Source organism: Eupeodes corollae, chromosome 1 (assembly GCF_945859685.1).
Source record: "Eupeodes corollae chromosome 1, idEupCoro1.1, whole genome shotgun sequence".
Taxonomy (NCBI): domain Eukaryota; kingdom Metazoa; phylum Arthropoda; class Insecta; order Diptera; family Syrphidae; genus Eupeodes; species Eupeodes corollae.
Genome location: NC_079147.1, coordinates 71,222,990 through 71,248,187, shown reverse-complemented (window position 1 = coordinate 71,248,187; position 25,198 = coordinate 71,222,990). Strand labels below are relative to the sequence as shown.

Here is a 25,198-nt window from a genome sequence, read left to right as displayed (position 1 = left end):
GATTGTTATTTCGATAATTACTATATGTCAAATACACCTAAACGTCAAAATGTGGTTTGCATAATTTGATATAGTTTTCTGTTTTCTTTGAAAGACTTTTTATAATATTATTTATAGTAATTTTATTTATATTTATTTATTGTTTGCTTGAAAAAAAAATTGTTTCTATTTTAAACGACAAACGAATTAAAAACAGTTGCAACTTGGTGACTTTTTGCGACTAATATAACTTCAAGCTCCTCTGACTGTGGACACTTTGTATAGGTCTGTTTGGTAGGTTGGAGTTTAAGTTAGTGTCAGAATTTATTTAAACCTCAGGGAACTGCTAGCTATACCCAACCATTAAAAGCAAAACATGTTATTAATTTTAAATTGCCAAACAAACCCCCCTAGACTGTGTTTAATTAAATATCGAAACCATAAAATTTGACAAATTAGAACAATTGTTTTCTATTTGCATATTAATTTTATAGCTCTACATAATAATACTTGAATGTACAAAGGTGTTGTGTATGTAGATAATGTAGGTAAATGAATATACATATGTTCATTCGAGTTATAGAAAACACGTGTGAACACTGACATGGTAGCTTTTCTCTTGCAAATTTACGGCGTCATTTTGAAAACGATTATTGAAGTACATACTTATAATAATTGGTCTTTTGGCTTTAAGCGTTTGGTCTATAAAAAACAAAGCATATAACTTGATTTTGATTATCTTAAGTACAAGTTTTAATGTTCAGAATTCAGATCAATCCAGGAAAGAAAAAAATAATTACTAGTACGTGAAGTCTTTTTTGATGGACTTAATATTATGACAGTTTTACTTTGGCAAAAAAGGCTTGTTCGTTGAACTTTATTACTACAGTGAATCTATTTTTCAAATTTTAAACTACCTCTTGTCGAGGGTTTAACAATTTACTAGTTAGCGATTTGATAAATGTTTAGGAATTAACTAAAGGATTCCAAAATTTTAAACCTTTCAACAACTAACATCCAAACGTGCCTAAAAAGTGACAGTTCGTGAAAATAAACAACCCAACTGTTGACTGACTGGCCAATTCCATACACTGCTCTTATATGAATAATTGTAGAGATGTCATATGAATTTAGCAAATTGCTAAAAGATAAAGTAGCCATTCTGTGATTTTAGCTTTAAGATGTTAGGATGTTAAAATCTTTTAAGCTTAGTAAATTGGTAAAAATGGCTTAACATTTTACTAAATCGTTTAATATTTTGCGCCATACTTTTTATGGATCTCGAAGAAGGTGTGTGCCTAACTGCCTAACCTACTTTGGACTGTTTTGACTTCACCGCGTCTGCAGGACGCAACAAGCAAACTTAATAGATTTATCTCAACACTCACGTCATCTAGTCTAGATCCGAAATAATTTATAATTTGATTTATGTGAAACATTGAAACCGAGAAGACACACAAATGTTCTTTAATTCTCAAGAGCTTAAACTGCCAAATCAGAAAGGATAATGACGTTTACGATAATCAGAAAGAAGAAATACCAAGATAAATTTTAAAATAGATCAAATCGGATTTCCAGATCGTGAACGTTAAGCTACCATTTGATTGTAGACATAAACGGTCAACGCATTGAATCTCTAAAGTAAAAATGACGTTATAATCTGTCCTAAGGTTTTAAAATGGTGTAACGCGTTGAGAAGCACTTTGACGTTCACGTTGACACGCATTTTTGAGTCAACGCGTTAATCCTATAATGTATGAGTCAATGCTATAGGGACACAATTATTCCTTTTTCGAATATCGGTCAATGCAATGACTGTGCCCCAATATTGGTAGCATTTAATATCGAGTCAACGCGCATAATATATTCTAAATACAAGTTGACTCGTTAACTCATATGCACATTAATTTTTTGAAATCTTGTGATCGCATTTTGGGACAGCATTTATGCTGTGAACGTTGACGTCAGCGAGTCAACATGTTGACCATTCACTGCGGACTGGCGGCTGTAATGCAGATTCCGAACGAACGCGTGGAGTTGGAGGAATACGTTGCAACGCATTCTTACAATTACGGTAAGATGCGCTGGCCTCGTTTCACCAACGCCCTAGCGAGAGAACTTCGTTCGAGTGACATAGCTCCACCAAACAACAGAAACCTGACAAATACAGAAATTGACCAACATTTACAACAGATGGCCAAAACAATAAAACGAACGATGGAACGGACAATACCAAAGTACAAGGAACGGGTCCAAATGGATGCTTACAGGAACGCGACTATTGACGCACTGCGAAGGCACAAGAGTGGCTTACTGACAAGACTCAAAAACTTGTAAAGACGACTTACAGACCCACACGACTTGGAGGTTAGGACACTGAAGTCGTCAATAAAAAATGTCAATCTGTTGATTAAGGAGAACTACAAGTTATCAATGAACAAGTACTGGGACCGCAAGATCCCAGAAGCAAGATTCGAGTGGCCCAAGTATGTTCCCTAAAATCAAAAAGATATTCAGGAAAAAGAACGACAATGACCTTCCAAGTCTGAAACTCCAAAGAACCGAAGAGAACAGAGACGTACTAATGACAGCGCAAATAGATCCAGATGAAGCCATCTTTGAGGATGACTTTTACATTATTAAAGATGCGAAAGAAAAAGTGGAGGCGGTTGGAGCTGCTTTCCAGTAAGTGTACAAGGTGAACGTGAGCATTCGCCCAACCACGGCCTGGAAAACAGAGCCCTACTTAATCACTTTTACCTTCGAAATGATATCACACAATGGCGATCTGAGAACCGCGGTTTCAATGACGATTCCTTAGCAAATGCCATAATCGCCGAGCAAACGGGAGCAAGTCCCTTGTTAGTTACGAAGGTTGAGCTTCAGCTCATCTTCAATTTAATAAAAATAAAAAGTCAGCAGGTGTCGATGGTATATCCAACGTTGTACTAAGACATTTACCGATGGAAGCAATTGACATTTACACCACACTCTTCAATTCATGTGAAGACCGCTGTGGTTCAACCTCTCCCGAAAAAGGGAAAGGACAACTCCAACCCGTCAAATCTTCGGTCGATAAGTCTTCTTCCGAGCATCAGCAAAGTTTTCGAAAAGATCATTAATAGGGCTCTGACTTAGTGGGCTGCGGACAACAAAATAATTCCAGTTCGGGTTCAAGGCGGGTCATGACACAATTCATGCTGCGTCTAAATTCGTTTCTGATATCCAATGGAATAAATCAAAACAACAATGCAAGGGTGCTGTTCTGGTTGATTTCGAAAAGGCCTTGGACACCGTATGCTTAGAGGGTCTTTACCTAAAACTGAGCAGGCTTGGCATAAGCAAGCCATTGTTGTATATACTTTATGATATGCTAAACGGTAGAAAGTTTGTTGTCAAAAGTGCCAATCTAACTTCTACCACAACATTCTCAATTAAAAATGGTCTTCAACAGGGAGCGGTGAATTTGCCGATTCTCTTCAGCATTTACACCAGCGATCTGATAGGTAGTCTTACAAAGGCAATTGCGTACGCCGACGATCTAATTGCGTACAGAACGGCCCGAAAGGTTGAGGTTATTAGAATTTTCTGCAGCGTGATTTCGACAAGATTCAGCGATATTGCGACCACTGGAAACTGAAAATAAATGTCCAGAAATCGGAGACAATTCTGTTCCGGACTCCGTTGGCTATTACCACGAGGGATACGTGCAAGAAGTGGCGCAAGATGTTCAACGTTGATCTTGTTACATGGCCCTCATACAGCCGATGGTTGTTTATGGTTGTCCTGTATGGTTCAACGTTGCCCCTTCCCAGATGGAGAAGTTTCGGGTGTTCGAGCGGCAGTGTTTACGATGCTGTACCGGATTATATCGAACAGTCGAATCTTCCTAAGTGTATTACTATACCAACGAGGTCCTATACAACGTGGCTCGAATCAACAGAATTGACAATTTCGTGATAAAACGCGTTCGAGATCACATTTAAAACTTAATTTTGGGGGCATTCTATCCGAACGACGAGTATTTAGAGAGTACACTCTTAGGCGGCTTCATTCCACCAGAGGCATTCCTCTTTTTAGACAGATGCGGTCTGATACAGGATAGATTGGCAGTTCCGCTAATCTACCACGTCAGACGACGAACTGTGGATAGTCGACTCCTGTACAATCGGAGCGTCATGGCACAAGTCGGAGCAGAGCTCCTTCGGCTGTGTCCGAACTGATAGGTTGAAGCAGGAGAACCAGTTTTGATGGCTTCAATCGGCACTTGATAGTGGTTAGTCGGGCCGAAAGGCATAAGTAGTTAGTGTTATAGTTTAACTTAGAGGGTCCGTATGGGACCATTAAGTTAGTTGTAAGATAATAAGCTAGTTTTATAAATTTTTGTCTAGCTTAAAGATATGTAGGTTTAAGAATGAATTAAAAAAAAACACACGTTGACAGTGTAATTCTAGATTTAGTAAAATTGAAATTTGATTTAATTTCATTATCGACTCTTTATGATTTTTCAAATGAGTCTGATTTGATTATGATTATTCAAAGGTGTTGGATTGAGATAAAGTGATGAAACGTCAAAGGAGTCACATCCACAGAGTTTAATGTGAACACCACCATAAGTCTTTGATAAACAAATTATCATAACTCCCTACTTCCTGTCCAGATGCACTCTCGTTTTTATTATTATTCCTAACATCTTAATCTGAAGCTTCTAACTTTTAAAAGCATTCATTTAAATTTGACTTAAAAATAAGTCACGATCTAAACAGTCATCATCGGGGACATTATTTCTTTTTAATTGAATTATATCTTGCTTTGTTATATTGGTGTGTATTTATAGATATTGTATCTGTATGTGAGATGTGACATATTGTGTGAATAATAATGTCGCGCGTTTGGAATATTATACATTATGATCTTCGTGACACTGACATATTACGATTAGATTAGATCTTTATTGTGTCATGGCATTTATAATAAATCTATTTAATTGGTTCATCCAGTAATTTGGACAGTGTTAACTTTAAATATGATGTCACCTCTTCTTCATATATCATTTTTGATTATTTTATTACCAGAAACTATAGCTTAACTTATTGTTGTTTGGTGAGTTTGGAATACTAAAAGATTACTTATCTAATATTTATTTATGTAGGTGCTGGTAAAATGAATAATTTTTTAATTGACAACAATGAAAATAATTGATATTTAATGCTGATTTAGAATTGTTTATTAATTTATTTAGAAGGGTGAAAATGATTGTTTTATAAGGTGATCTCGATAGTACACTTATGTATATAATCCAACGCCGAAAACGGCATTCTAAACACACAATTGTCAGTTCCTATACTATTGGGCACGTTCCAATGACATAAGGGATATGAAGACAAGGCAAGTTTCTAGCATCTGATTGTCCAGCTGTCAAAAAAATTCCGTCCAATTAAGGGAAATTTATTGAAAAGTTGACTGGAAAGTTAGACAAGATAAATCTTCCCGACTATCAATTCAATTTACCTTATGTCAAAATGACATTTAAATGAAATTTGAACTTTATTACTCTGTGATTTATTTATTTTCTGCAAAATTCTATTAGATATTTTATGTAAAAGGTTTCTTTGTCAAATCGGAAAAGGAATAAGCAAATATTCAAACATTTAAAGAACGTAGTTGACTTGAATTGAAGTCCCTTATGTTTTTTGAAACTGCTCTATTTTCAATGGCTGCGTTTAATCTCGTGTTGGATAGGGTATCTTGGATAGATGGATTTTAAGATACCTTGTTGAACGAGTTGGATAGCTGTATTGAGGTAGCTGTGAACAACTGTCAACAAACAACTTTCAGCTGCTCATAAAAAGCAGGGAAACATTTAAGCTTCGAAGTCAAAATTTTTGTAAGATAAAACATTTAATGGACAATTCAACTGTATCGTCGGACGATAATGAATTGATAGGAGGCTCTGCCTCTGCAACAGGATGAGGTTCTTGAACTTCATAATGCTCCACTAGACTGGAGGTACGCCCTGGCAAATTGGTCATCTACAAAACTAGAACAAAATATTTTAATTTTGAAGTTTAAACAAAACAGATCATAATTACCTAAAATTTGGAGGCAAATAGCTTCTTCATCGTCTTTATGTACAGAACATCCTCAATTACAACTTGAACTAACATTTTTTATCTTTCTGTTTACCACAATATGGTCATTGTACCAACTCCCTTTTTAATTTCTTGTGGTTAAAACTTTCCGTGAATAAGCACATCATTCACCATTGTTTTCTTTATCGGAGCCCAAACCTGGACAGAGTTTCAACTTCTCAGAAATTTGATGCTCTGTCTCACTCCATACAAAGAATTGTCTCCCTGTATCCTCGCACTGAAATAGTTGTTATGGGCGATTTCAATGTTCACAATTCTTCGTCGATTCGCCATTCGGGCCAGACAACGCCTGAAGGAATGTATGCTGAGATTTTTGCTGAGTTTAATTATCTTACTCAGCTTGTCAATGAGCCTACTCGTATATCAGACGTTAACGGCCGAGCAGAAAATACCCTTTACTTGTTTCCCACTTCTGATCCTGATAAGTACACAATCAGTGTATTGACGCCTCTAGGCACATCGGACCACAGTGTCATATCTGCTAATTTCTCGTGTCAAACAAATCCAGCTAAAGAAAGAGCTCCAAAGAGAACCGTTTGGCAGTACGAGAAAGCCAACTGGGACGGTCTCAATAATTTCTTCAGGATCTTTAACAGGTCGCTATGCTTCATCGGTAGCGACGTAGACTCCAGTGCAAATATGATTTCTATGATTCATTTGGGAATGGAAACGTTTATAGTATATAGGATTAAAAGTATTAAATCTAAGGTTAAATCATGGTTCGATTCGAGCTGCAAAGAGGTTATCAAGGAGAAAGAGGTGAGCTTCTGGTGTTTTAAATCCAACCCAACTGAGGAAAACCGGAAAAAGTTTAAGAACCAAATTTTTACATGACCAAAAATTACGGCGAAAAATACTGCAATGTCCCAAAGGCAGTAAGAATCTTTGGTCATTTGTAAAAAACATGAGGAATTCTTCCTCTTCCTCGGTTCCTACGCTTGTTATCAATGACACTCCTTTAGTTAGCTCTATTGATAAAGCCAACTTATTTGCAAGGCAGTTCGCCGAAAATTCTACCTTACCAGATAGTGTCATGACTCCCCCAGTTCTTGAACGCGTAAATGATTTTATGAGACCAATCTTTTTTCGAACTAGCAAAACCACTGCGTAAGCTTTTCCATCTATCCTATTCTTCTGGGCTAGTTCCGAGTAGTTGGAAAACTGTATTTGTTCAGCCAATTCCAAAAAAAGGCGAATTTTCTTCTCCCACAATTAACGACTGATTAATTATCAGCTTAAGAAATATCTTGAAAAACGGAAGCTTCTTAATGACCGGCAATACGGCTTTCGTAGCAATAGGTCCACTGGTGATCTCATGGTTCATCTCACCGAACAGTGGAACAAATCTTTACATAGCTTTGGAGAAAGTAAGATTATTGCACTTGATATTTCAAAGGCATTTGATGAAGTCTGGCATCTTGCTCTCTTATCGAAAATGCGTGCTTTCGGTATTGACGAATCTCTTCTTCGTTGGATTAGAAATTTTCTTTCGAAACCGTTCAATACAAGTTGTTTTGGAGGGATTCAAGTCTGAAACTCATAAAATAAACGCTGGTGTGCCCTAATTCTCCGTTTTGTCTCCGACCCTCTTCCTCATTTTTATAAATAATCTCATTTCTGCGACTTCTAATCCAATACATTGTTTCGCTGACATTAGCACTCTTAGTGGCACTTGCATCAACGAAACGGAAAACCTTTTGTGGAATGATCACATACGCGATGTTGCCAAAAATGCCGCAAGATGTCTAGGTTTTTTGAGACGTTGCAAGAAATTTTTCTCTCCGTCTGATCTGGCTACAATCTACAAAACCTATATAAGTCCGAAACTTGAATATAACTTTCATCTCTGGGCTGGTGCTCCAGTAACTTATTTAAGCCTCTTTGACAGTATTCAAAAAAGAGCTTTTAAAATGATTGGTGACAATAACATCATCAACTCGTTTACATCACTCGAACATCGACGCAATGTTTCTTGCCTCACCTTTTTTTAACGTTATTTTAACGGACTTTTCTCTAGTGAAATAGCCAGTTGCATTCCTCCCCTTAAACAATTTAACCGTAATACCCGCGCTTCTAGGAATGCTCAGCAGTATACCCTCGAGCCCAACTTCGGCCGTATTGTCAAATACAAAGATTCGTTCTTTAGCCGTACTACGCGAATGTAGAATGCCTTGCCACGATCTATCTTTCCCTGTCATTGCAATGTTCAGAAATTTAAAACAAATGTACACCGACACCTCCTATCCAACCCTTCCCTCTTTTTCTAATGATCACACTGTGTCTTTGCCATATTAAAGGTATAAAAAACCCTTTTAGTGTTTGCTAATTATAAAAAAAAAAAAAAAAAAACTGATCTGTCAGATACCTACATACCCCAGAAATCCTTGGATACCTTTGGATTACCCTTTTTGACATCTCAGCTGTTTTTGATCAGCTGTTATTTAACACGTAAAACACTAAGAAAAAGGTATCCGGATGCCCTATCTGTATAACATTGAACGCTGCCAATACTCTGACAACAGCTGACAAGAGTCAGTAAGTCAGATTCGATTTTACATCTGCACAGAAAACTACTTATTTATGTCAAAGAGGACATCTTCAGTGAGTGTCAAATAGTTAAAATAAAGACATAAGTCGGCAGAATTTATCCTGAAATATAAATCATTCATTTTCAGGAGATGCGATCTTACGAAATTTTCAGCACCTGTCAAATAAATTAAATATTGACAACTTACATTTCTAACAATTTTTCTTACACAAACATTGGAAATTCACTTTACTATTTATTATTGGACTTTTCAATAATTTTCTTTTCTCTTTTTAGAATATTTACAACATCATATAAACACAATAAAAAGCACAATAAACCGTCAAGCGCGAACAGTAGCGTCCGTGGGGGAGAGGACCTCTAACGGTCAGAAATATGAAGACTAGCCCGGCATCTAATCATGTCTACTTCAATGATGGCTTCAATTGTTCATCCTACAGTATTACAACAAATGCAGACGAAAACGGTGGGTCCCAAGGATCAAATGAATTCATATGTGAGTTCTTATAATTCTTAAGAAGTTTTCAAATGGTTTAAATTATTGATAACAATTCATAAAGTTATAAAAGCTGTAATTTTTTTGTAGATGTATGTATTATGAAATATCCGCCAGGGAAGTGTGCTTTTAAATAATTTTTACTCGTAATTAAAAAGAAAAAACTCGTTTAACAACAATTGAATACTTTACATATACAACTAACTATTCAATCAATCACGTTGCTAAATTGCACAGTAATTAATTGAATTCATTCATGCGCATCCATCCAAATCTTTTGCTGAATAAATTCTCGTAAGTCGTACCTGATACTTTACTTTATTGTCGGCTTATTCCGATTTGAAAACAAACGATTCGAAATGTAAAAGTCTTATAAGTGGGGAGGAGTTTGCTTTTGCTTAGGGGCTATACACAATTCTGTAGTTTTTATTTCTAACAAAAGCATTACCTATCCTATTATTTATCAATAATGAATTGACTAATGTTCTTGCTAAGAAGTTAAGAACCTATTTGTTATTGTAATTTTTAAATAATATACATTCCTCTAAACAAGTGTTATATTTGCAATTAGAATTGTATTAAAGCTTGCATATTTACTAGAGATAGATACAAAAGCAGGTTTTAGCAAAATGATCGTGATAATTGATTTTTCAAATATGATGGTGCCAATGGGTCTTTTGTCCTCAATAAATTGCTACCTTTTCGATTTAGCACATATTATTTTGATCCTTAAAGAATGTTTATTCGGTTAAAGTGTCAAAACATAATCATTGACTAAAAAACCATGACGTAGTTCATAAATAAATATTTGAAAAAAGACATACAAAATTCCAATGATGGAAAACTACCTTAATTAGATAAGTCAAAGTAAATATCGGCATAACAAATGATATTTTAACACTTCATAAACACCTTCACTTCTGAAATTAGCAAGATACTTATAATTAATATTTGAACTTATTTGTAGGCGTTCAGCAAATTGCGACTTATACTGTCAAATGGTTTATTTTACACTTGTCAAGTTTAAAAGTGACAGCCAACACTTTGCAGAAACTGAGACAAGATGCGATCGAATTCGAGATTACAATTTTCCATTCGTAAGATTTTTTACTTGATTTTTTTTTTTGTTTCCATTGGGTTTCGATGTACCTGAACAGCTTGATATGGATTCGTATATCATGGACTCGAGTTATTACATTTTTGAAGTCCACAAAAACGCTACTAAGTGTTTAGGTTAGAGTTGTACAATGTACAATAGGGTGGAGCGATTTATCAGCTTTCTACGTCAACAGCTTTCTACGTCAACATCTTCAGGTGGTGCGCTAGAATGGAACTTTGAAGTATAAGCAAAAAAAGGCATTTCAAAACGGTGGAAATAAAATGCACTAAAATATTTTTTTTTTAAATTAATTATATTTTCGTTAAAAATAGATAAAAGAACAATAATTGAAATCTGAAATAAATTTAATTGCTTCCAGCAGAAGTTGTGAGGCCTCCGGTACGGTTGAGATATTGCGATTTTGTTTAAAAAATCGGTAGTTCTTGCCTGGATTTGATCTTTGCTCTAATGAAGCCATCTCGTTCCTCCTGTCCACAAACAGATAATGAGGCTTCTGTAACGGCTTAACGCAACGTTCTACTGCTTGAGTGTGACAAGGCAACTTCTGCAAAAACATTAAATTGTCCTTTGAAGAAATTATGTTCGATATTTCTGTATCGCTGTATTTCACTGTCATTGGTGGTTCAGTTACTTTTTGCTTCGACCAGTCTATTAATTCATAGTAATTAGATGCATCTATTTGTAGCTTAAGAAGTTGAAACTCACGAACTTCATTGCCGTTTCTAAGTTGTCTTGTCTTTATTAATCTTCGGAGAGCTAGCTCTCTTATGTGTGATTGGTCATCTTGCAACATAGCTAGCAACAAATTTTCTGGGTGTACGAAGAATTAATTTCTTTGTATAGTTCTTATAACGATGTTCTTAAGGTCATCCCGCAAGTACAATGAACTTTTTAGCATGTTGAGAATGTGGATTTGTTTTTATGTCAAACCACGTTGGAGCGTTGTAAATATGACAAGTTCTTTGAGGTTCTCTGAAGGATTTTCTGTGCCAACATATAATCGAAGAATCCTGTTTGCCCAGGTTAGCCATCGGGAATGTGTAACCTTTCCTGGATCACTGCTAGCTAAAGCGGGCAAAATTGAACCTTTTCTAACAATGCAATGACTCCGTTCTTATGTCCTGTATTTACAGCAGTGCCATCACACCCATTTGCTACCAAAGACGTACGAAGTTCAAAATTTGTTTCTAGAAAGTCAACTATACTTCCTTCAATAGTAACTGCTTTTCCCGAATCAATAGAAAGGTGTCCTATGTATTCTGAATCTGGCTCCGATATAAGTGATATATGTATGTTCTTCAGTAACAGTCTTTCGATGTAAAATGTTGTCAGTCTTATCGATGAATAATGTTTTGTCCTTACGGTGAGGATATAGGTTTTCTTAAACCTGCAGCTACACGGACTTTTTGACGGTCTCGTCGTAATTTACTCCGATCTATCACTTTCAATGAATTTTCACTACTTATGACGTTTAAATCCAACATAGCAGCGTTTACTATGATAGCAGCCGATTTATTTATTAACTTCCCATAGGAAGTTATTGTAATGGGTCCGATTTGTCAAATTAAAAATTTTGACATTTCTCGACGTTTCAAGGTCCCTAGAGTCGAAATAAAAGATTTTTAGAAAGATGTCTGTGCGTGCGTGTGTACGTATACGTTCGTACGTCCGTACGTTCGCGACGTTTTTTCGTCGTCCATAGCTCAAGAACCAGAAGAGATATCGATTTAAAATAAATTTAGTTATACAGATAATAAGGCAGGAAGATGCAGAAAGGGCTCTCAAGAAAATTGCGTGGGTGGTTTTTTTACCATAGCAGTTTGAAAAAAAGGTGAAAATTTTGGTTAACCCTAAATATCTTACGAACCAAAAACGCTAGAGACTTGAATTAAATTTTATATAATATACTGTAACGTGATACCAAACAAGTATATTTTTTGAAAAAAATCAACATAACGGTTTTTTTATAAATCAATAAAACTGAAAAAAAAAATTTGTCACCTCCAAAATTTTACGACTGAAATATAATTTCATCTCCAAAACAATTTTGTGCAACGAATAATAATATTTTTGATATCTGATAAAATTTTGAGAAAAATATAATTGACAGTTTTTTTTTTATAAAAAATAAAAATTAAAAAAAAACATTACTCAAAGTTGGTAAAAATTGAATATCGATTCAAATATCTTTTCAAAAACTTAAAATTTAGGATTCAAACTTATTTTATCTTATAAAAAATATTGTTTTCAACATTTTGAAAAATGTTGAGAAAAATCGAATTGACAGTTTTTTTACAAAAAATAAAAACCTCAAAAAAAATTAATAAAAGTTGGTAAAAATTGATTTTCGACTCAAATATCTTTACAAAACTTTGAGATATTGGCTTTGATTTACTTTAATATTTCAAAAAATATTGTTGTCAACATTTAGTTAAAGTTTGAAAAAAATCGAATTCACAGTTTTTTTACAAAAAATAAAAACCTAAAAAAAAATTATAAAAGTTGGTAAAAATTGATTTTCGACTCAAATATCTTTTCAAAACTTTGAGAAAATAGCTTCTTATTAATATTGGCTTTGATTTACTTTTATCTTTCAACAAATATTGTTGTCAACATTCAATAAAATTTTGAAAAAAATCGAATTGACAGTTTTTGACCAAAAATTTAAAAACCTAAAAAAAATTTACCAAAAGTTGGTGAAAATTGATTTTTGACTCAAATATCCATTCAAATATTTGAAATATTTTCTTCAAACTAATTTTATCTTATAAGAAATATTGTTTTCAATATTCGATAAAATTTTGAATACAAAAAATAAAACTCTAAAAAACAACAATACTGAAACTTTTTAAAAATTTACTATCGACTCAAATAGCTTTTTTAAAAATTAAAAATATTGGCTTCAAACTTATTTCATTTCACAGAAAATATTGTTTTCGATATTCAGTAATTTGTATATAAAAATCCAATAGTCCGTTTTTTCATTAAAAAAAATCTACAAAAAATAGTACGCAAATTTGGTAAAAATTGGTACGAGTACATATAGACAAACTTTGAAGCAAAACAAATCGACAGACGGGATGGGAAGTTATCAGTGTGGGTCGCATCCCATCCTCTTTTTATTATTATTATTTTAAGAAGCGTTCTTCTCCAATGGGTATTTTTGTCTCACATTTAAACAATCCTCCTTGAAATACATTTACATGTTGCAATATCAAACAACTTTTGCAGAGAATCTTGATAAAACTCTTGCTTTTTTGTTTCACTGCGTAGTTTCTTCGTACTTTTATACTTTTTTTAATCCGAAATCAACCTTTCAACAACTTGTTGATGACTGATGGTAGGCAGTGGTGCCTTATTCCATATACTTTCGACGTCATTGGAAACTATTTCACTTACCTCCTTGATTGAAGGGTCTTTTCCATTATGCAATGCAATTATATTGTTTCCACAACAAATTATTATTCAGTTTATGTGCATCAAAAAGAAGACAACACGTATTTTCACGAGTCTATTAATAAACGAATTTATTACTAAAAGAATGGATGTCAAAGTAATGTTTATAAAAGTGGTTTAACGAATTAACTTAGTAAGTTAAAGGTTTAAATATAAAAATAGTTTAATACGCACAATTACACTTCATAGAAAGCTATTCTGATATATTACTTTGAAAAAACATTAAAAATTAATCTGAATCGAATAAAAAATAAGATTTTAGACCTTAAATTAATTTTCAATTGATTTGCAGCAACTGAAAGAAAAATCATAGGTTCCTGGTTTAAAATAACTCTGAATAGAGCGAAGAACTTTTTCAAATTAGGTATTAATTTTTTTTTAAATTAAACTCATCTGCGTCACCTGAAGATAAACTCATAGCTTCTTGATTTTTTGCATAAATGATGTCCTAATTTTGTTGCCATTTTCGCTACACCCTAATGTACATTGTAATAACTTCTGAATAAATGTTATAGACATAACATGGACTGCCGTCTGCCTGAGTGGCATTCTTATTTATATATTGTAATTAAGTAAATTAAAACATAAATATTATTATCATTATTATTTTTTAATTTTCATTTCAAATGAATATAAGTAACATAGTGTAATGAAATAAGGATTTAAATTTTAGGAACTTTTAGTTTAGTCAACACAAATTTTTAGGACTTTTAGATTAGTTTATTCAAAACAAAAATGTATTCGGTGAACGGTTTCTTATGCCTGATATTGGTTTGAATCAAAAATGTTCATCTATAATCGGGCTCTGTATTTAATGGCTTATTTGTAGAATTCATAAAGGAGCGTCCAGTTCGCACCATTCAGATAGTTCATAACCTCTAAATTTTGCAGAAAGCTTTTTTCAAAGTGAACACGCCTTATCTTCGTCATTATTGGACAAACGCCTACGAAGTGCAATGCATGCCCTCTCTCATGCTGATTACAGAGGTTGCAAAGATCGATATCTTTGTTACAATGGGGCCTAATGTTCAGTCTGATCAATTATCTTCTTATCTTAAATATGGATGCAATGATAGTGAAATAGTTTCTGTTGTTGAGATTTAACACGCACTTTGAATAATATTGCCTTTCCGTTGATGAGCGAGCTTTTTCAATATGCGCATACCTTTCATTCTCATCAGTGACGGATATTACTTGGTAAAGCATCTTCAAATCAGGGTCAAGCCACCTTCCGCAACTAACAAATTCAAATCTTTTACAACAAGCTTTTTTGTTTGAATCGCATACTCCATTATCATTCTCGGTAGCCGATGCTCCTGCATATTTAGTACTCTAACAATTCAGGTTGAAATAAACTGTGACGGAAGACCAGTTTCCAAATAATACATATATTTTGGGGCGTTTTTCGGCAGGAAGAATATTTTCCTTGAGAAAAAGCGTGATAAACTCTCAACTAGCTCATACTTCTGTACTCCCCATACCTGGGCACCATAAAGCAGGATAGCTTGGGCAGTAGTATTAAACACTCTATATTAAGTCAGTCGCTATTAGCTTGTTATTGTAGATTTTTTTCCAATTCACACATATTGCCGATTAAGCCTTATTAAGTTTGCTTTTGAGATGTTTTTCTAATTTTAAATTAAAAGTTTACTCTGTTGCTAAATAAATATAAGACTTAAGTAGGTCTAAAGTTTATTTCCATTGCTCTTCTCTCGCCGTTCTGCAATTCTTACAAACCAGGAAATTTGATTTTTCCGGATTAACTTCTCGATTCCACACTGGGCAATATTCTTCTAGTTTATTGATCATCAATTGTAGAGCAGTCTGTGACACCGCAAGAATGACATTGTCATCGGCATACATGGCCACTTTAGTCAACCAAATCATCTAGAAAAGTGCAAATAACAAGGGGCTTGTCTCACTCCTTGGTTCACTTCAATCCTCCCTCTCTGATTTTTCTTTTCCATTATAAATGGTGTTTTGGAACAGTTTTTCAATAATATTGAAAAAATTAGTTGACACTCCTAGGTTCAATAACTTGTATAGTAAAGCGTTTCTTTTGATAGAATCAAAAGCTGCTTTGAAATCGACAAAAAAAGGCGTACAGTTTTTTTTATTTTGGTCGAGTTTCCACTGCGCAAGTGAACGAAGCACAACAATATTATCCACTGTGGAATATCCCTTACGAAAACCACTTTGAAATTCTCTAAGCTTGTTTTTATCTTGCACCCAACTGTTTAGTCTTTCGTAAGGAACGATTGTGAATATTTTTAAGGCTGCATTCAGAATAATCTGCAATTGCTCTATAATTTGTAGGGTTTTCTAAATCACATTTCTTGTGGTTTAGAGCTTCAAAAACATGATTGGGGACGTTCCAAAATTGAGCATAATGTTAAGCGCTTCTGTTAATTTCATCTTAAACAAAATTGACTTGAAAAACGCTACTAAGTGCTTAGGTTCTCTCCTCCGATGCATAGCAAGTTGTGTAACCGTTTCTGATTTGGCTGTAATCTATAAGATTTGTATTTATTCCGAAGTTGGGTACAATTCTCATATTTGAACAAGCTCTGAAAAATACTTGGTACTTAACCTACCTGAGTTTTTAAAGTCATCAAAAGAGGAAATGAGTTGTCTAATTGAAACATTTATAATTCCAACCAAAGTTTCTTAAATCGTTTACAACCGTACTTATAAAAATGCTCATTAATTTACCTCGAGACCAGTTTTGATGAACTGTCAATTACAAAGGTTCTTATTCAATCTGGTTTGGTTTTGGTTTGGACGGAACTTAATGTTCGTGATAAATGGCACTAAGTGGAACTTATTTTATGGGGAAGAAATAGTAGAGCATACAGTCTTAAGGTGCACTTATGAAATTTATAAGGTTATGTTCCTTGATGATATTTTTAATAATTTATCGCAAAACTTTTTTTTTTAATTGACAGTAAAGTAAAACTAAAAACTATGAATTTAGATCTTGAGATTTTCGAATTGATTGAAATTAAAGTTTCTCTTCAAATTTCCGATAGGAATTTTTTTTTCGGATTCGATCAACTGGCCTCTTACAAAAGATTTCGACTAACCGAAAATATGATAGATCGATAACAAACTTGAACGGCCATATAACAGATTGGATACAATATTCCTGCAACAGAAAACAATAGCTTGAATATTTTTCTTTTTTAAGTTTCATCTTTTTGGGTTGAATTTCCCGTTTTGAAATTTCAAGTAGGTATACAATGACGTCTGTTTGGCATTTTGTAATGAAACGAAGTTGGATGCGTTTCAATTTATGTGGAACTTAGTTAAGTGTATCTTAAATATTTTCTGACAACCAAAAATAAATTATGTTGCAATTAACATCTAAGATGTTCTTCGTTGCTACACATATCTAAAAGCAGTATCAGCAAACGGGCCTAAATAGAATTGTGCAAAAATTAAATGGATTACAGAGTAATAAAGTTCAGCTTTCAGTTAAATAAAAAACATGATCAGCTGTTACTTCAATGTCCATAGGTAGATTTTACTTGATAATCAAGGAGTTTTTTCTTGACTAACTTTCTAATAAAGTTGCCATAGTTAGAGCGCAATTTTGGTGGCGGAACATATCCTAAAAACTTGCCTTACCTTTTATTCTTTTCAGTCTTCTGAACCTTCTTAGGAGGAATGATAAGGGGCTTATGTATACAAAGGACACTTTGGTCTCTCGTTTGATCTCAGCCCCGTTGTTCTTTTCTGTGTTCATAACAGATCCTAGGTAGACAAAGTCTTTAACTTGTTCAAAGCTACGTCTTTCGTTGGTGACGTTTTGAACGAGACGCGGCACCGGTTTTGTACATTGGTTTGCCCTCATTAACCGTTAAACCCATTTTTTTTCGGTTCTGCCTCAATACTCGGAAAAGCCCTATTGACATCCCGCTGAGTTCTTCCGATTATGTAAATGTCATCAGCATATGCTAGTAATTGGACAGACTTTTGAAAGATAGTGCCTCTATCGTTGATATGGGGGCTCTCCACTATTCTTTCAATGACAATATTAAGAAAACCGCAAGACAGCGCATCAGCTTGTCGAAAGTCATTTTTGACATCAAAAGGTTATGTCAAGTTGTTTCCAACCTTCATGGAGCAGCGTGAATTCTCTATGCTCATTCCTCACAAACGGCCGAATTTAGATTTGGTCATGATGTGCTCGTTGATGCACCTATAACTCAAACTTGCATCCAAGTAAGCGTTGTTGGCAGTTTTTTATCCTATTTTTGCCCATCCCATCCTATCGCATTTCTTGGATTAGCTGCCTAAAGCCTCCGCGCATTCTTCGGCTGCACGTGGTCTATTAAGGGACCTAACATTCCACTAGAGTATCCGAAGTTCATTGTCCTTAAATCATTTGCGTGGGTTGTCAACAGTAAATCTGTCAGTTTTGGTTTACGTGTTCAGAAAGCAAGGGCAAGAGCCGGCATAACCGCTCCTTAAACAACTGATGGGCTCCAAACCGAATACGTCGTAATAGCTCTGTAAGGTATTTACCAAGTAGTTCATCACGGAAATTCCTTCGCTGCCGTCTAAATAAAATAGACGTGGCTTAATGGAAACTCCTCCCCCCTCTCTTGTTTGCTACCCCCAACAATTTTCACTCAGGTTGGAACCAAATGTCCAGTTGAGGTACTATTCAACCGATGTTCACCTCGGGGAGGTGAGATTAGGAGTTGATAGATAGAGGTAGGTTTTGAGTAAAACCTGTGAACGCACGAAAACATGTTTTTACGAATTCTTAGAAACATTTTCTAATCTTCAAAGAGTTTATAAATAAGCGCGGGTCGAAGAGTATATACTCTGTTAAGAGTTATATCTTTCGAGCTTAAGTAGGGGACCTTTTGGTTCATTAAGTTTTTGAAATATTTTCCCCACAAAATTCTTACAATATTTTCATCTATCTCTTTACAGTGACAGAAAATGGTAAGAAAATCATTCCGCCCAGTAAACCCTTAGCCTGCGCCAAAAGTTGGCTCAGGGACAGAACGAAAAAATCGTTCACAAAAAAAATCCTGCACAAACGTTTTCCAATCCTGCGATGGTTTCCTAAATATTCCAGCACCGATGCCATTGGTGATCTTGTTGCTGGAATAACTGTTGGTCTAACTGTGATACCTCAAGCCCTAGCCTATTCTGGAATTGCTGGACTTCCAGCTGCAGTAAGTTTTTATCAAATTGCATACTAACTTTTGTTCCAAATTTATAAATTTCAATTTCTTTCTGATCATTTCAGTACGGTTTGTATGGATCATTTCTTGGCTGTTTTGTTTATATATTTTTGGGAAGCTGTAAAGATGTCCCAATCGGTCCAACGGCTATTGCTGCTCTGCTTACATTTCAAACAGCTCATGGATCATGGGAAAAAGCAGTATTGCTATGTCTTCTTTGTGGCATAGTCGAACTATTGATGGGCCTCTTTAATTTGGGCTTTTTGATTGATTTTGTATCGGGTCCAGTTTCATCGGGCTTCACATCGGCGGTATCGTTGATCATTGTGACGAGTCAAATCAAGGATATTTTAGGAATTGCAGCAAAAGGTTCAACATTCATAGAAATTTGGTTGCATATTTTTGAGAATATCCGAGAAACAAGATTTTTTGATACTATCTTGGGGTTAACCTGCATCGTGATTCTATTGACCATGAGGGTATGTTCATCAAGTTCATTTATCAGTTATGATTCTTTACTTTACAAACAAAATTCCTTTTAGCGATTGGCATCATTTAAAATTGGTGGCAAAGAAGAAAGTTCTTGGACTAATTTTCATAAAATCATGAACAAAATAATTTGGATTATCGGAACTTCAAGAAATGCTATTTTAGTTATTGTTTGCGGAGCAATGGGATACTATTTCAATTCTACAGAACACGGAATTCCATTCAAAGTCATTGGGTATATTCCCCCTGGGTTGCCAACATTTCAGCTGCCACCATTCTCAATCACTACGAACACCACGGATGGACTCAAGACAGAAACTTTTGCAGAGCTTATCAGTGGAATGGGCTCTGGCTTGATTGTCGTCCCACTGATTTCACTCATGGAGAACATAGCTATTTGCAAAGCTTTTGGTATGTAAATTTCATAGAACCCTTTTAGTCTTTGTGTAGGAAACGGTTCGGTATTAATTATAGGGTTTTCTATAATTTTCTAGCTAATGGAAAACCTGTTGATGCTACCCAAGAACTTATTGCGATAGGAGCTGCAAATATTGTGAATTCGTTTGTTCAGGGATTCCCGGGAACTGGTGCTCTTAGCAGAGGAGCCGTCAATCATGCCAGCGGTGTACGAACTCCAATGGGAAATATCTATTCGGGGGCGTTAGTTATTTGCGCGCTTATGTTCTTTACACCATACTTCGCATTCATTCCGAAGCCATCACTAGCTGCAATCATTATCGCCGCTGTGGTATTCATGGTCGAGGTTAAAGTCATTAAGCCAATGTGGAGGTCTAAAAGTGAGTACATACTAAACTGTCACATTTTTCAAGACCCTATAATTCTTTTCTTCTTATTATTTTAGAAATCGATCTTATCCCTGGACTGGCAACATTCCTTGCATGCCTTGCTCTGCCCCTTGAAGTCGGAATCCTTCTGGGAATCGGACTTAATGTCATCTTCATACTCTACCATGCAGCCCGACCAAAGATCACCACTGAAAACCTTACAACACCCGGAGGAATTGAATACCTCATGATCACACCTGATCGTTGCTTGATCTTCCCCTCAGTTGATTACGTTCGCAATCTTGTAACCAAACAATCTATGCGTCAAAATATTCCCGTTGTAATTGATGCCTCGCACGTTTACGGAGCTGATTTTACCGCAGCTACAGTGATTGAATCACTTTTCAATGATTTTGCTGGCCGTGGCCAATTGCTTTTCTTCTACAATCTCAAGCCGAGTGTTTGCTCGGTCTTTGAAAGTCTTACGCCTGCAGATTTTGCGGTTTATTATCAAGAGGAACAATTGGATGAATTACTTAAAGAAAGAAATTACTCACAACACAAGAAACAAGTGACAGTGTAACTAAAATATTGTACACTTACCGTTAGGTGGGATTCGAAAGCTATTTTTGAAACGGTTTTTTTTTTGTGTAAACTACGAAATTGAATTCTAGTAGTTGTGATTTTTGTGACATCTTAACAGACCTCAAAACTATGAGCATATACCTATAAATGTCTACAAACAACAGCGCACACGCACTAATTTTGTAAGTTAGGTATTTATTTATATTTAATTCTTATTTTGTAAAATTGTGAAGATAATTTAAGTTAAGTTTAAGAAAATAGTTTGTAAATTCAAAACATTTACTATACAAAAATATTTGCTTAGATTCCAGGACTAAATGTACATATTTGTAGGTACCTATTTGTTTTTCTTAAAACTCTTGAAAATTTAAGCTAAGAAGCTTTGAAGCAAATTCACCTTTAGTTTTACTTTTTTCCTTAAACAATTTCTTAAAGAAAACAATACATCTACATTATTTCCAAAGCTTAGGCTTAACAAACTTCAAGGATTGTATTATAACTATTATTGCCTTAAAAACTTGTTTAAGAAAATACGTACCTATGTCCATACTTTTAAAAACACGATTTTATGTAATCAAAAGCTTAACTCATTTCTAATTTTAAAAGACAAACGAGAATCAGGCTAGTAAGCTTTTGATTTGTTGTTAGACAAGGATCTAAAAAAATGTAAAGGTATTACCAATTTAGTGTTTTAAGAGAAAATAGGATTATTATTATTATTAAATATAAGTTCAAAAATACAAATAAAAATATTTATAAAAGTAATCGGATTTTATTGAACTTTTTGGAACAATTAAAAATTAAAATTAGAAATTTTTCTGTATTGATAATAATTTAGGATATTTTCAAAAATCGTATACATACATATATTTCTTTTAGCCAAAATCATAGGCGGGTGTTTTTGAATATTTTTTGTTTATTAAACTATTAAGACCTATCAAATGGGCCTTCATTTGCAGTTACCTATATTCTTTAAAATTTGACCAAGGCAACTAGTCAGTTTTCAAGTTTCATAAATTTCAAACTTCACTAACCTCTACCTTCAGTTTATCGTGCAAAAACTGTTAAAACAATGTTTGTCTATAGAATACTACTCAGGCAAGCTACAAGTCCATAACGAATATTACTTAACTAACTTCCCATAGGAAGCTATTGTAATGGGTCAATTTGTCAAATTGAAAATTTTGACATTTCTCGAAGATTTTAAGAAAGATGTCTGTGCGTGCGTGTATACGTACGTTCGTACGTCCGTACGTTCGTGACGGTTTTTTTGTCGTCCATAGTTTGAAGCCAATATTTTTAATTTTTGAAAAGCTGTTTGAGTCGAAAGTAAATTTTTACCAAGTTTTAGTATTGTTTTTTTTTAGAGTTTTATTTTTTGTAAATAAAACTGTTAATTCGATTTTTTTTCAAAATCTTATCAAATGTTGAAAACAATATTTCTTATAAGATAGAATAAGTTTGAAGCCTAAATTTGAAGTTTTTGAAAAGATATTTGAATCGATATTCGATTTTTACCAACTTTGAGTGATGTTTTTTTAGATTTTTATTTTTTTTATAAGAAAACCTGTCAATTCGATTTTTCTCAAAATTGTATCAGATGTCAAAAACATTATTCTTCGTTGTACAAAATTGTTTTGGAGATGAAATCATATTTTGGTCGTAAAATTTTGGAAGTGAGAAATTTTTTTTTTCAGTTTTTTTTTGATTAAAAAAAAAAAACGTTAAATATGTTTTTTTTAAATATGTTTCTATGATATCACGTTACAATATATTATATAAAATTTAATTTATGTAAGTCTCTAGCGATTTTGGTTCGTAAGATGTTTAGGGTTAACCAAAATGTTCACCTTTTTTTCAAACTGCTATGGTAAAAAAAACCACCCACGCAATTTTCTTGAGAACCCTTTCTGCATCTTTCTGCCTTATTATCTGTATAAAAAAAAATATTTGAAATCGATATCTCTTCTGGTTCTTGAGCTATGGACGACGAAAAAACGTCACGAAGGTACGGACGTACGAACGTACGTACACACGCACAGACATTTTTCTTTTATTTCAACTCTAGGGACCTTGAAACGTCGGGAAATGTCAAATTTTCAATTTGACAAATCGGACCCATTACAATAACTTCCTATGGGAAGTTAACAATACTAAAACTTGGTAAAAAATTACTTTCGATTCAAATAGCTTTTCAAAAATTAAAAATATTGACTTCAAACTTATTTTATTTTACGATATTCAGTAATTTTTATATAAAAATTCAACAGTCCACTTTTTCATAAAAAATAAAATCTACAAAAAATAGTACGCAAATTTGGTAAAAATTGATACGGGTAAATATAGACAAACTTTTAAGCAAGACAAATCGACGGGCGGGATCGGAAGTTATCAGTGTGGGTCGCATCCCAGACTCTTTTTTTCAAATTTCACAAAGAACGCTTTTACCCAATACATTAATCTATAAAGTTCAGCTTTCGGTGGAATGAAATAACATTTTCAATTGTCACTTTGATCAAAGCCTAGTACGCAGCTGAAGTGAAACGTATTTTTTTGGCAATCCCCAAGTGCAGAGCAAAATGAAAACGAAAACCACGGCGGAAAAATATTAGTGGAGAGTTCTGTCAGCTGTCAAAAACAATTGACAAGTTCATCTGCTGGTAAACAAAAGTGAAAAAGAATTATATTTATTAACATTTTGGTGAGCATTAAGTACATGGATTTTTCATTTCTGTAGCTATGTTACTCTAGAGGCTACCAACGGCTGAATTATTTTTGTGAAGCCTATGCTCTAACTTCCAAATAGCTTCACTGGCTTCGACCAACGAAGCCAGTTTCTTTTTTTCCTCCGAAGAGAAATCAATATTTTTTCTTCGAAGTTGAAGTTCACTGATCGTCTTCATCACTTCTTGCACATCACCAATAACATCTTCAACATCCTGAGTTTTCGATTCAGAAATGTATTGTTGGTAGTCAAATCCATTTTATTTTAAATCAAATATAAATCAAAGTCAAAACATTTTCAATAAAAAATTGGACATCAAAATTTCGCAAGCAATTAATCTGCCGGGCAATTAAATTGAGAACGAAAAGATTGGAGAATTGTACTAAGAAATCTAGTACAGCTATCCACTAAAATGACACATTTCGTCGTTCAGCAGCATACTGTAAAACGAAAAGCACAGCGAAATTTTTCGTTTATGATTTCGTCATGTCATTTTTGTATGGGAATTTTCGTTTCGCTTCAGCAGCGTATTAGGCTTAAGTAGGTTTGAGTGGCTGGGTTCAATCTCGTGTTGGAGTATCTAGGATAGTTGGATTTTTAGATACCTTGTTGAACGAGTTGAATAGCTGTATTGAGATAGCTGTCAAAAAATAAAAACAACTTTCAGCTGTTCACAAAACGCAGAGAAACATTTAAGCTTCGAAGTCAAAATTGATGTAAGATAAAACATTTAATGGATATTTCAACTGATTCGTCGGACAATGATGAATTGAATTGTAACCTATGTTAAATTCCTTCTAAACTCAATTGGAAGTTTTAAACGATTTATGTTTTACAGAAAACTATCCTAACAGAAATAGGACAACTTCAATACAATACAACTTCAACTAACATTTTGTATCTTTCTGTTCACCAACAAATACAAAAAGCTGAAATCAATTTTCAAGTTTCTTGAAATTCAACCATGTGTTGAATAAGCTGTTCTATCAGATACCTACATACTTTAGAAATTCTTGGCTACCTTTGGATTCCTTTTTTGACATCTCAGCTGTTTTTGATCAGCTGTTATTTTACACGTAAAATGCTAACAAAAAGGTAACCGAATACCGCATCTGTCTCATATTGAACGCAGCCAGAACTGTACAGTCAACTTTCCAAGAAAGTCAACTTAATAGGAAGGAGGCTGGCCAATTAGATATTCGAAACTTGTCTTACTGTAAAGTTTCTTATGTCGCCTGTACCTGCCTAGTGTTAACTTTGAAAGACATCTGTCAAACCAAGTTGTTAAACCAATTTTTTTTATCAGTTGAATGTTTGACATTTACGAAAATGGATCTCTTAACGCATACAAATTTGTAAGACCTACTACAAAAATGGTGATTCTACCACAGCTGCGTATCGTGTTTTAAGAGAAGATTATGGTTTACATAATCGTCCAACTACGCAAGTCATTGGCAAGGTTGTAAAGAAACTTGAAGAGACTGGAGTGGTTACAAATATTGTAAGGTCTGTGCATCGTCGTTTCGCTCGTTCCACTGAAAATATCGCTGCTGTAAGGGAAAGTGTTGCCGAAGACCCAAATGTGTCGATTCCTCGGCGTTCTTAAGAATAAGGAATGTTTTACGGCACATTATGGCGTATTTTGCCTTTGGATATAAAGTC

General features: G+C 34.3%; 1 protein-coding gene across 1 annotated transcript in view; it reads left to right on the top strand.

Moving 5' to 3' along the window:
* The window catches only part of LOC129938593 (sodium-independent sulfate anion transporter), a 67,371-nt gene extending 45,797 nt beyond the window's left edge, over positions 1-21,574 (top strand). Inside the window, exons 2-7 of the mRNA XM_056046253.1 lie at positions 8,956-9,175; positions 18,696-18,943; positions 19,018-19,431; positions 19,495-19,852; positions 19,936-20,238; positions 20,304-21,574. Of these exons, the coding sequence (XP_055902228.1) occupies positions 9,055-9,175; positions 18,696-18,943; positions 19,018-19,431; positions 19,495-19,852; positions 19,936-20,238; positions 20,304-20,809 (1,950 nt within the window). The 5' untranslated portion in view covers positions 8,956-9,054 and the 3' untranslated portion in view covers positions 20,810-21,574. The remainder of the gene's footprint in view (positions 1-8,955; positions 9,176-18,695; positions 18,944-19,017; positions 19,432-19,494; positions 19,853-19,935; positions 20,239-20,303) is intronic.
* The last annotated feature ends 3,624 nt before the right edge of the window (positions 21,575-25,198 follow it).